This window comes from Rhinolophus sinicus, linkage group LG03 (genome assembly GCF_036562045.2).
Source record: "Rhinolophus sinicus isolate RSC01 linkage group LG03, ASM3656204v1, whole genome shotgun sequence".
NCBI lineage: Eukaryota > Metazoa > Chordata > Mammalia > Chiroptera > Rhinolophidae > Rhinolophus > Rhinolophus sinicus.
Window position 1 is genome coordinate 93,558,392 of NC_133753.1, and position 12,982 is coordinate 93,571,373.

General features: G+C 33.7%; 1 protein-coding gene across 5 annotated transcripts in view; it reads left to right on the forward strand.

The window, feature by feature from the left end:
* KLHDC1 (kelch domain containing 1) overlaps positions 1–12,982 on the forward strand; it is a 49,064-nt gene that overhangs the window by 9,651 nt on the left and 26,431 nt on the right. For 3 of the 5 annotated variants that reach the window (XM_019736008.2, XM_019736010.2, XM_074328202.1), the window contains 3 exons: positions 721–791; positions 1,280–1,433; positions 1,820–1,938. In XM_019736008.2, the coding sequence (XP_019591567.2) occupies positions 721–791; positions 1,280–1,433; positions 1,820–1,938 (344 nt within the window). The remainder of the gene's footprint in view (positions 1–720; positions 792–1,279; positions 1,434–1,819; positions 1,939–12,982) is intronic. The other 2 variants (XM_019736009.2, XM_074328203.1) reach the window with 1 other exon arrangement.

The following is a 12,982-nucleotide window of genomic DNA, read 5'->3' on the forward strand; positions in this document are numbered from 1 at the left end:
GAAATTTTGATGGATTTATGTAAGGATTTGTTTTAACTCGTAAGTTTTTTTTTTAACTTAATATAAATAAGATTGTTATTCTATTCATATTTCTCTTTTCATCATGTCAGAATGTATCATTCTATTTATGTCATCAGCTTTTTAAGAGATTATTCAGATTCTGAGTCACCATTTTGACTTGTTAAATTTATCTTGATCTTTAGATTCTATATTTAATTAACACCTAACACTATGCCTTGCACATAGTAGGCACTCAAAAATATGTTCAGTGAATCAAGGTATCTGATACAGTCCTCTTAATTATACCTAATAAAAATTTTCTTCCTTAAATCCTTACCTTCACATAAAACATATTTTTTTATATTCATTTTCTTCCTGGCTTTATTGTCTTCAATATTCTACTCTGAATGTTATTGTTTTGCTATTTTCTCTTACTGAAAATCCCTTTTAAAGGTTTAATTCTCTTGAGTCTTTTCTTGAGATTCATGTACCTGCTATTTTTGTATTCTAAACCTTTATTGTTTCCCCCTTTCTCTTAGAATATGTCTTTTTTCCCTTTTCTCTCTTGGTCAATCTTAATTTATATTGAAAAAAAATCTTTGAGCCTGTTTATGATTTTGTGTTTTGCAGTGTTTTAATTGCAGTTCTCCCATCCTGAGGAACTATTTAATTGTTACTATGTAATTGATAAACATAATTTTATGTATTCTATGTTTTTAGTCTATTGAAGACAATGAAGTATATTTGCCTAATGATGAAATTTGGACCTATGATATTGATAGTGGGTTGTGGTAAGTAATTTTGAATTGCAGAATGTCCAATTTTAATATGTTATAAATGTTTTTCTAGACTACAGGAAACTTAAGACATACTTAGAACATACTGCAGCATTGATTTTCTCCCTTTCCTTTTCTTTCAATGCTTTATTCTCTCTGGCTCGTTCTTTCCCCTGCTCCCTTCCTTTCTCTCCTCTTTGTCCTTTACCATTCCTCTCAAGACGAAGGCTGTCTTAAAGACTTTGTTCTACTAATTAATTCCCAATTTTGGTGACACATGAAGATTTTTTTCCAGTAGATTTTCTTTTCCAGTAATTTTTTTCCAGTAGATTGAAAAATCTTTACTTTGGATGCTCTTAGAGTTTTTACAGTATTGGCTACCATTACATTTTAATTGTAATTGTCAGTGACAATTTTCGTTTTAAAAGGGCTCATGGAGTTCAAAGGGAATTTAAATTTGCCTTTCTGGAAAGTTACGAAGTTCTGTATCATTCTTCCTGCAGGACGATGCACCTCATGGAAGGAGAACTCCCTACCTCCATGTCAGGCAGTTGTGGTGCTTGCCTTAATGGAAAGCTGTACATTTTTGGAGGCTATGATGACAAAGGATACAGCAATCGAGTAATATTTTCTTTCAATTCAGGAGTGCTGCAAAATGTAATATTTAATGTGTCACTTCATCTCACAAATTTACAAATATTTAAAAAAGAAGATATATGTAGAAAATCTTGTGTTTTGATTACAAGGTAGTAGAGTAAAAATGCAGTAGTTTTGCTTTTCTCTTCTCCCATGTCTTTCTTCTACGAATTAACTACATACTTAGTTGATATACATAGGACAAGAGCATGATGGGAAAAGATCTATTTCAGTGTGTTTTATATATCATTTGTGCTTCTAAAACAGTCTCATTTTCATTAACCATACAATTAATTTTTTTCCTTTTAAAAAGAAAAAGTAAATTAATTTATGGATCACATATCTCTCAGGTATAGATTTAATTTTTGAATGTCCTGTCTCTTAATGGTGTTCTCCTCTTTTAAAAGCTTTATTTTGTTAATTTGAGAACAAGAGATGGAACCTATATTTGGGAAAAAATCACGAACTTTGAAGGAAAACCACCCACACCACGTGATAAACTTTCTTGCTGGGTATATAAAGACAGGTAATGCAGCAAAACGATATCATTAACTACACTTAAGTAAGGCTTATAGCTTGTGGCCAAAATAGAGAAAACTTGAGAGTTTGAATTTTTTCAAGATATAATTACAAAGTTGTTTTGACATTGATGGTAATGGCATTTCTAAACCATGAATAAGACCTGTCATAAAAATAAACATGTGGAAGCAAGTATTTCTTTTTTTTAAAAATTCTTTTATTATTTAACTGAATTTTCTGAATAGTTAATACTTTCACATGGTTCACAATCAAAACCATATTTAAAAATATTATAATGAAAGCTTTTGCTGTCATTCCTGTCCTTGCTCCCTCATGCACAAAATACTTCTATTAATACTTCTGTTAATACCTTTTGTATTCTTACAGCAGTGGTTCCCAAACTTGTCTGCCTGTGGGATCACCTGGGGATCTTTAAAAAAATTCCAAAGCCCAGGTGATATCCCAGACTAATTACATTTCAGTCTCTGGGGGTATGATTTTTTGAAGTTCCTCGGATGATTCCAGGATGCAGACAAGTTTGGAAACCACTGTGTTTCCAAGTTTGAAAGCCATCAGTGTTCCATTATGGAAATGGAAGCAGATACATACGTATGTGTTCCCCTTTTCCCCTCCTTACACAAATATCTGTGCACTCGACACTGTTCTGCTTCTTGTATTCCACCCTGCTGCTGCTTTTAGTTGACAGTATACCGTGGACGTCTTCCATCTTTCTGTATCTCTAGTTACAAAGCTTGTTCTTGGGGTTTTTTTTATGGCTGCATAGTAGTCTCCTCTATGGACATACCATTGTTTATTTAACCTTTACCCTGTAGATTGTTTCAGTTCCTTTGCTATCACAAACTATGCTTTAATGACTATCTTTGTGTGTGTGTGTGTGTGTGTGTGTGTGTGTGTGTGTATATATATATATATGATTATAGGTCATATATGTGTACGGGGGTGCCAAAAAATGTATACAAGTGGACACTTTGGTCAACATTGCCCAAGCAGTAGTTCACCATAATCAGAAGTGTCTGAATGCTGATGGTAACCACTTTGAGCACCTCTTGTAATTGCAGAAGTCAAACGGGACTTGTGTTTACCTTTTGAGTATTACAATTTTAATATAGTTTTTTCCTTTTTTAAAAATGTGCATACATTTTTTTTGGCACCCTCTGTATATGATTATAGATCTATCTGTTGAATAAAAGTCTAGAATTAGATTGCTGGGTCAAAAGGTAATGTATTTATAATTTTGTAAAGGATTAGTTTGCTAGGGCTGCTGTAACAAAATACCCTAAATTGAGTGGCTTAAACAACAGAAATGTATTGTCTCACAATTCTGGAGGCTAGAAGTCTGAGATCAAGGTCAGCAGGGTCGATTCTTTCTTTAAGTTTTGAGGAAGAATCTATTCCATGCCTCCCCCCTAACTTCTGGTGATTTGCTGGCAATCTTTGGCGTTCCTTGGCCTGTAGAAGCACTAGTCTGATTTCTGCCTTCAACTTCACATAGGATTTTCCCTGTGTGTGCTTGTCTGTCCCCAGGGCCTACCCTAATGACCTCATTTTAGCTTGATTGCCTCTGTAAAGACCCTATTTTCAAATAAGGTCACCTTCTGAGATACTGAGGATTAGGACTTCAACATACGAATTTTAGGGTACGGTTCAACTCGTAACAATAGATTTTGCCAATTTTTCCTCCATAGAAGTTGTGCTGTTTTGCATTCTCAACAACGGAATGCTTATTTCCCCACAGTCTTGCCAAGAGTTTACTGGCAAACTTAGTGGGGTTGTTTTTGTTTGTTTGTTTTTGTTTTTAAAGATTTTACTGGGGAAGGGGAACAGGACTTTATTGGCAGGCCTTTATTGGGGAACAGTGTGTATTTCCAGGATTTTTTCCAAGTCAAGTTGTCCTTTCAATCGTTGTTGTGGAGGGGGCAGGTCAACTCCAGGTCCAGTCCAGTTGCTGTTGTTAGTTGCAGGGGGCAGAGCCTACCATCCCTTGTGGGAGTCAAACCGGCAACCTTGTGGTTGAGAGCCCACTGTCCCATGTGGGAATCCAACCGGCAGCCTTGGGCATTAGGAGCACAGAGCTCCAGCCACCTGAGCCACCGGGCCCCTTTTGTTTTTTTGTTTTTTTGTCAGATTGATAGTTAAGAGGTATTGTTTCCGTCTTATTTTGATTTTCATTAAAAATCTTTTGTGTGTGTGAGTTTGAATGTATTTTCATATGTGTGAGGGCAATTTTTATTTATTTTTCTCTGGAATGTTTGGTCATGTTCTTTGCTAATTATTTTTTGTTGTTAGCATTTATAATCTCAATATCTAAAAGTTATACTATATTTATGTTTAAGGAGATTTTAGTGTTTGTGCTATGATATTAAATTTTTTTTCAGTTTGTCACTTGCCTTTTGACTTTGTTTACAGTGTGTTCTGTATGCATTAAACAGCTTTTTAAAACTGTTATTTGGGCAAATTTATCAATAATTTATTTTGTGTATTCTTGATTTTGAGTATTGATTGCAAAGGTTTTTTCCACGCCAAGGCTGGAACCTAATTCTCATATTTTCTTCTAGTACTTTTGTCATTTAATTTTTACATTTAAATTATTGATTCATTTGGGGCTTATCCTATGGTATGAGATACGGATCCAGGTTTACCTTGTTTTGGATGACTACCTGTCTCCAACATAGTTATTTCAGATGCCACCTTTTCACGTGTTTACTAAATTTTCATTGGTATTTGAATCTATTTCTGGATTTTATTGTATTTCATTGATTGTCTATCTGTTAATGCACAAATACTTCACTAGTTTAGATATTGAAGCTTTACAGAATATTCTTATAAGGCTAGTATGAATTGTAAGTGTACGCCTTAATAATTACCACAAAGTGAACACACTTAGGTATTAATCACCCAAATAAAGAAACAGAACATTATCAACGCTCTAGAAACCCTCATTCTATCCACTCCTAAGCACTATACTCAAACTCCTTTCTAAAGGAAACCATCATCTTGATTTCTAGCACCCTAAATTATTTTGGGGGTTTCGTATTATATATAATTTATTCTTTTACTCAAATTATATTTTTGAGATTCATCCATGATGTTGTGTCTACTTATAGTTTGTTTTCTTTCCTATGTTATTCTATTAAGTGAAATACTACCGTATATTTACTCATTCTACTATTGACAGACATTTGGGTCATTTCCACCTTTTGACTCTTTGAAATAATATAATATAAACATTCTTCTATGTATGTTGGTACGTAAGGGTAAACCTTTCTGTTGGGTATATAGCTCTTTATTCTCTTAATGGTAATCTGATTTTAATATAGTCTGATTTATCAATCTTTCCCTTATGATTAGTGCTTTTGTGTCCTAGAAATTTCGTTCCCCAAGTTCATGAAGATAATTATTCTAAGTTATCTTTTAAAGCTTTATTATCTTATCCTTCACATTCAACTCCACAGTCCACCTGGAATTATTTTTTGTGCGTGATATGAGATAAGGGTGACATTTCATTTTTCCATTTGAATAACCAGCTGGATAACCATTTGATCCAGCAGCATTGATTGCAAAGATCGTACTTTCTCCATTGCTTTGCAGTGCCACTTTTGCCACAAATTAAGTGTCTGTGTATGGAAGGCTCTGTTTCTAAAGTCTCTTCTCTATTCTGTTGAAAAATTTGTCCTTTGTACCAGTATTACATTGTCTAAATTTCTATACTTTTATAATAAACCTAGAGAGTCAGTAAACCTATTCTACTGGGGGTACCAAAAAAATATACACACATGACTTGTAGTCATCTTTTGTTATTAGTATATGTTGAGTATTACAATTTTAATACAGTTTTCCTTTCTTAAAATGTGTATACATTTTTTTGGCATCCTCTGTATTTGTTCTACTACTATAAATATGTCTTGGCTCTTCTAGGCTTTTGCATCTCCATATAAATTTTAAACTAGTTAATTTCCACAAAACCTACTAGAATTTTAACTGAAATTGCATTGAATCTGGAGTTCAAGGTAAGGAGAACTGACATATTTACAGTACTGGAACTGTATCCCTCTATATCCCTCTATTTATTTAGGCCTTTACCTCTTCTCTGAGTAATGCTTTACCCTGTCTATGTAGAGGTCATACACACTTTTCATTAGATTATTTTCCTAGATATTTGATTCTTCTTGATGCTGTTTCAAATGCTATCTTTTAAATATGTTCAGTTTTGGTTTGTTGCTTGTATATAGAAACAATTGATTTTTGTATATATTGGCCATATGTTCTGCACCCTTACTGTATCCTTTTATTTATTCTAATAATTTAGCAATAGACATTTTGAATTTTGTATATAATCAGAGTATCTGTGAATAATGTCATTTCTTCTTCCTTTCCAATACTTGTACTCTTTTGGCTTTATTGCATTGTGTTGGACCTTCAATAGTTCTAGTGCTTATGTTTATACTTTGATGTATGACCTTTAACTTTCCTTTTCTTTAACAATGTCTCCTGTTTCTCTAAGGATCAAAATTAGATTGAATCCTCTTCTTCCCTTTACCCCTCCTTTCATTCAACACCAGCTTTTTGTTAATTATGTTTTTCACTCTTCTGTTCCAACTTCGGTTATGAATATTTTAGCTGTTCTCTACCTGTTTGTCATTTTTTCATAAACTTTTTTTTTTTTGGTGGCTTTTCTTATTTCTATTCTCTAGGTCCTTTACCATATTTTCTGTGATGTTTGTTTTCTCTTTTGCTCTTTGTAACTTGATCTTCATTTCCCAAATGGGTTTTTTTTCCCCTCTATTTTTTCCCTAACTTCTACCAATTATGTTTCACCTCTTCATATTTTCTGGCCATCAACTCTGTTGTCTGAGTTCTTATATTTTTGCTTTGAAGGTTTAATTTATTGATTTTTTTTGGCTTTAAAATATGTAATGTTTAATATTCAGTATTCAAATTTCCCTGTTTGTCTCATACATTTTAAAAAACACTTTGTTCAATAGAAAATCCAGGTATGGTCTATACATTATAATTGATTGATATGTCTCTTAAGGTGCTTTTATTCTGGAGATTCTCTTGATTTTTGTTGTTGTTGTTTTGGTTTTGAAATTTATTTGATGAAGAAACCAGGTCATTTGACTATAGAATTTACATCAGTCGGCATTGTGTTGATTGTGTCCCTCTGGTATCTAAGATATTCACTTATACCTTACATTTTCTATCAATTGGTACTTAGGTCTAGGATCTCGGATCAGATTCATGTTCTTTTGTTGGTTGTTAGTTTTGAAGTGGGGGCAAAACTATTTATAGTTAAATATTTTCATTAGGTGGCACATTATGTCTCGTCATCTCTCTTTGTTAGCCAGCATTGATGGTTGTTGCCTAGATCCATTTATGCAGGAGAAGATGCAGAGGCTTGATTCTTTCCCTTTGTTTATCAGTGTTGAACAAATAGTTATTTTTCTGACATCCTCCAAAGTGATCAGTTAAGTTTTTAAATTGTCATTATGAATCCATGAATTCAAAATATTTTGTGTTTTAGTCCCTGGAGTTATTTCTCTTATTGAAGCTCAAATGATTCCATCTTTGTTGAGTGGGAACCTCTTCGAGGTAGCTCCTGAATCCTTTTGATAGATCTCTACCAGTCTCATAATGTGTATGCTTTTCAGCGTGTCAAGGTCTTCCTAGCTCATCTTGGATATTTCCTATGCTAAACCAGTAGTTAGCCATTTCTCCAAGGGATTCTGATTCTGTTTAATGGTAAGTGGTAGTTAGAGACTTCAGTTTCAGTGCATTGCTGAGTTTTTATTTCTGTACTTTTTCAGTGTAGAAATGATAAAACACAAAATGCATTCAAACAGATACTTCAATTTCACATTTCAGAACTAGTAAATTTTTAACCCAACTTCACTGATTTTATACATTAGTATTTCCTTTATTCTATGTTGAAAATTCTGGTTCTCACTATCACCAACATAATTATTACTTTGCTCTATCCTATAATTCACACAACAATACCAATAATACTAAAAATATGATTACTAAAAGCAGTTTTAATTTTGTTACAATTCTTTAATTTTTATGTTCTATACCATTAGAGATGTACAGTCAAATCTTGGGTTTTGTAATCGTTTGAAAAGTTCTACTCTGTGTAATTATGCTGCCCACTTGATACGTAGATTCATTTGTTTATTTTCCTTTCTATTTTTAGGATTTGTTTTCTTTTTTAATTAAATTTTATTTGTAATCATAATATTTTACATCGTTTCAAAAACAAAAATTTAAAAATTTAGATTTTTCCATTTGTTTTTTTACTTCATTTGAAACATTTATATATATATACTGTGAGGTAGCTTTAGCTAAATATTTTCTCCAGCTCAATTATTTATTCTATCATTATATATACTATATCATTCAGTTTTCCAAGTGACTTGAAATACCACATTAACATGCACTTAATTTCTATGTGCATATAAGGAAGGCATGTTGTTCTATTCCTACCTTTTTAAACATGGATGTTTATGAGCAAAGAATGTTGGTTTTTATTAAATATTTTTTCTTCTCTTCTGAGGTGATGGGAGTGCTTTTCCTAATTTAAATACTGGTGAAATAGATTTTAATTTGTGTATATTTGTATTTAAGATATAAATCTTACTTGGTTACAACAAGTATTTCAACATACTATTGAATTCTATTTGCAGACATACACAGAATTTTTTGGGAGGAGTAATAGATAACTTTGTCAATTTGTTTCTTGGTTAGGCCTTAATTTTTTTGTCATGGCAGTTTGGAAGAACCATTATAGGGACTGGAGTTGAAAACAGAACTGAACTATATTTCTGATCTTTGGGAAGGGTTACATAAAGGGACTATCTCTGTGAACAATTAGGAGCAATGAAGGATGTTTCTGTCAGCCACTGGAGTTTTCTACTTTTGTTTCTCCAGGACTTAATTGATGCCAAACCTATGAAGTAATTTTGATCCTTTACAGTTTTTCTAGTTTGTGTATAGGAAACTGGTTAGCACTGGTTGCCCAAGGCAGGAGGATTGAGTGACTGAGAGTAGGAGAGAGACTTACTTTTCACCACACCTTTTTTAAAAAGTGGTAAAATATATATAACATAAAATTTGATCATATTTTAATGTACAATGCAAATTTAATCTTATTTAAATGTACAATGCAATGGCGCTAATTACATTCACAATGTTATGCAACCATCACCATTACCTGGTTCCAAAATTTTTTCTCTTTCAAAACCAGAAACTATGCAGTGATTATCCCTGGGTACTTGCAGGGGATTGGTTTTGGGACCCCTGTGGACAGCAAAATCCATGGATGCTCATGTCCCTTTTATAAAATAGCATATAACCTATGCATATCCTCCTGTGTACTTCAAATCATCTATAGATTACCTGTAATACCCAATACAATGTAAATGCTGTGTAAATAATTGTCATACTGTATTGCTTAGGAATAATGACCAAAAAAGTTTGTACATGTTCAGTACAGACGCACCCATTGTACTCCTAACTACATAGTACATGTCAGCAGCAATGCCACTTTTTTCTTTTCAAATATTTTCGATTAACAGTTGGTTGAATTTATAGATGCAGAACCCGCGGATATAGAACCCACACATATAGAGGGCTAACTGTACCCTTTACATGGTACCTCCCCATTTCCCCTTCTCCCCAGTCCCTGGTAATCTCTAATCTGTTTTCTGTCTCCATGAATTTGCCTATTATAGATATTTCATATGAGTAGAATCATACAATATTTGCTCTTTGGTATCCGGCATATTAACAAAATGCTTTGAAAGTTCACTATGTTGTAGTATGTATTAGAACTTCATTCCTTTTTAAGGCTGAATAATATTCCATTGTATGTATATACTGTATTTTGTTTATCTCTTCATCTGTTGATGAACAATGGTTGTTTCCATCTTTTGACAATTGTGAGTAATGCTGCTGTGAACATTGGCTTGCAAGCACTGTTTGAGTCCCTGTTTTCAACTCTTTTGGGTATATACCTAAGAATAGAATTGTTGGATCATATGGTAACTCTATGTTTAACTTTTGAAGAAGCATTAAACTGTCTTGCACAGTCACTATGCTGTTTTATATTCTTCCCACTGGCAATGTACAAGAGTTCCAATTCCTCCATATTCTTGCCAACACTTGCAATTTTCTGTTTTTGTTTTTGCTTTTTGTTTCTTCCTTGGGGTTGTGAAGTGATGTTCATTGGGGTATTCATTTGTATTTCCTCAGTGACTAATGATGTTGACATTTTTTCATGTGCTTATTGGCCATTGGTATATCTTTGCAGAAATGTCAACTCAAGTCCTTTGCCCATTTTTAAAAATTGGGTTGTCTTTTTGTTGTTGATTTTTAGGAGTCTTTACTCATTCAGGATATTAATTTCTTAAGAGATATATGTAGTTTTCTTTTGTTGTAATATCTTTGCCTGGCTGGCCTCATAGAAAGATTTAGGAAGTGTTCCCGCCTCTTCAATTTTTTGGAAGAGTTTGAGAAGGATTGATACTAATTTTTGTTTAAATATTTAGTAGAATTCGCAAATGAAGCCTTGTGGTCCTGAGCTTTTCTTTGTTTGGAGGTTTTTTATTATTGATTCAATCCCTTTACTTGTTAATAGTTTTTTTTTCAGATTTTCTACTTCTTCGTGAACCATTTTTGGTAGTAATTATTCTAAGAATCTTTCATCTAGTTTGTCCAATCTGTTGGCGTGCAATTTTCCATAGTATTCTCTTATAATCCTTTTTATTTCCGTAATGTTGATAGTAATGTCTTCTCTATCGTTTCTGATTTTAGTAATTTGAGCCATCTCTACTTTTTTCTTCGTCAGTGTAACTAAAGATTTGCCCCTTTTGTTGATCTTTTTGCTTTTGTTGTTTTTTCCACTGTTTTTCTATTCACTATTTTGCTTATTCCCACTTTAATTTTTATTGTTTCCTTCCTTTTGTTGTCTGTGTGTTTACTTTGCTCTTTTTTCCCTAGTTCCTTAATGTAAACAGTTGTGTTATTAATTTGAGATTTAAAAAAAAAATTCATACGCATTTACACCTATAAAATTCCCTCTGAGCACTGCCTTCACTGTATCCCATAAGTTTTGTTTTATTGTGTTTTCATTTTTATTCGTTTCAAGGTTGTTTCTAATTTCCCATGTGATTTTTCTTTTTCACACATTGGGTTGACAGTTGTTGTTTTTTTCTTTTTTTCTTCTAGGACTTTAAAGATCGTATAACATTGTCTTTGGGCCTCTATTTTTCTAGTGAGAAATTCACTCAAATTTGTGCTTTTTTCCACCTGTATCTGTCTTTTTACTGTTCTTTATTTTTGCTCTTCATTGATTTGATTAAAGTGTGCCTATATGTACTTTTCTTTGTATTTATCCTGCTTGGAGTGTGCTGAGTTTCTGGAGTTGGTGGGTCTATATTTTTCATCAGTTTTAGGATGTTCTTAGTAATTATCAAATATCTCTTCTACACATTGATTTGTCTCTTCTTCTGGGACTCCTATTATGTGCACATTAGACCATTTGCTACTGTGCCACAGAGCTTGGGCTCCCGTTCCCTCCCCCCCACACACACTCCTTTCTTCTCTTTGCTTTAATTTGCATACCTTTTATTGACCTATTGACCTATCTTTAAGTTCACTGATCTTTTTCATTGCTATGTCAAGTTTCCTGTTAAGCCTATCTAATGAATTCTTTATTTCTGACATCTTATTTTCCACTTTTAGCATTTTTTGTTTAGTTCTTTTTCATGGTTCCATGTCTCTGCTAAATCACAGTTTTTCCTGTATGTTGTTCACCTTTTACAAGCTAGGTCTGTTAGCATTTTTATCATAGTTATTTTAAAGGCCATGTCTAATTAAAATATCTGGACCACCTTGGGGTCAACTTATATCGACTCTTTCCTCTCTTGATCATGGATCACCTTTTTGTCTTTTCATGAATCTTAATTTTTCATTATATGTCAGACATTCTCTATGAAAGAATATGAAATATTGGAATAAATGATATCTATCTCCAGGAAAGGATATGCACTTTCTTCTGTTTTCAGGCTGTTAGATTTGGATTTGAGTCAGTGTAATCTGTGGTCAACCTGTTTTGGGGCTTTGGTGCAGCTTTAGTTTGATTGAATTTCACCACTAGCTTCAAATGTTTTGAGGTAGGATCAAGACCTTCCTTTGCTAGGACCCTAGCAAAGGAAACACTAGAGACCGTCTAGAAGTTTTCAGCTGAACTTCACAGCTGAGTTCCCACCTCTCAAAACTGTGGGAGATCGCTCCCTGTTTTATACCTTAATTGGTAGGTGTTTGGTCACTAGGGAGTTCTCTTTGCTACCCAAGTCCACTTTATGCTTTCTGTATCTTAGGCGATCTCTTTCAGCCTTGCACCCTTTCCCCTGGCCTTTTGAGGGTAGCTGCCCTGTATGCCATAATGGCTTGGCATGCTTCTAAGGTATTTCCTTCAGATCTCTTGCTCTGATCCCAGACTTTAGTAGCTAATAGTTCAGATTGCCTTAGGGAGGTTTCCTCAGCTCTCCTCTGCTTCTGGTTGTTGGTGACTAACCCTGAGCCCTCTCTGAAGACTATGCGAAAGGGTTATTGTGTTGGTTTCTGAGTTTCCCTGTTGAATGTGCCTGAGTTTCTTAAGATTCTAATTTACCATGTCAGCCTGCATGTGGCTATTAAAATTTGGGGTGGTTTCGTTACGAACCCTATTTGTGCTGGATTCTTCCTCCTCCTGCTGTTAACACCAGGGATGAAAACAGCCATAGGTCTCTTCTTTCCTATTGAAAGCTCATCACATTCTGGAATTATTTCATTTAGGTCTTTTTGTTCCTTAGGACTTGGATTTTTTTTAAAAACTATGTTTTTGTTGTTTACAGTCGTGCACCGCTTAATGATGGGAATATGTTCTGAGAAATGTGTTGCTAGTCTGTTTTGTCATTGTGCGAACGTGGTAGAGTGTCTTTACAGAAACGTAGATGGAATACCCTACTACACACGTAAGTTAGACGGTGTAG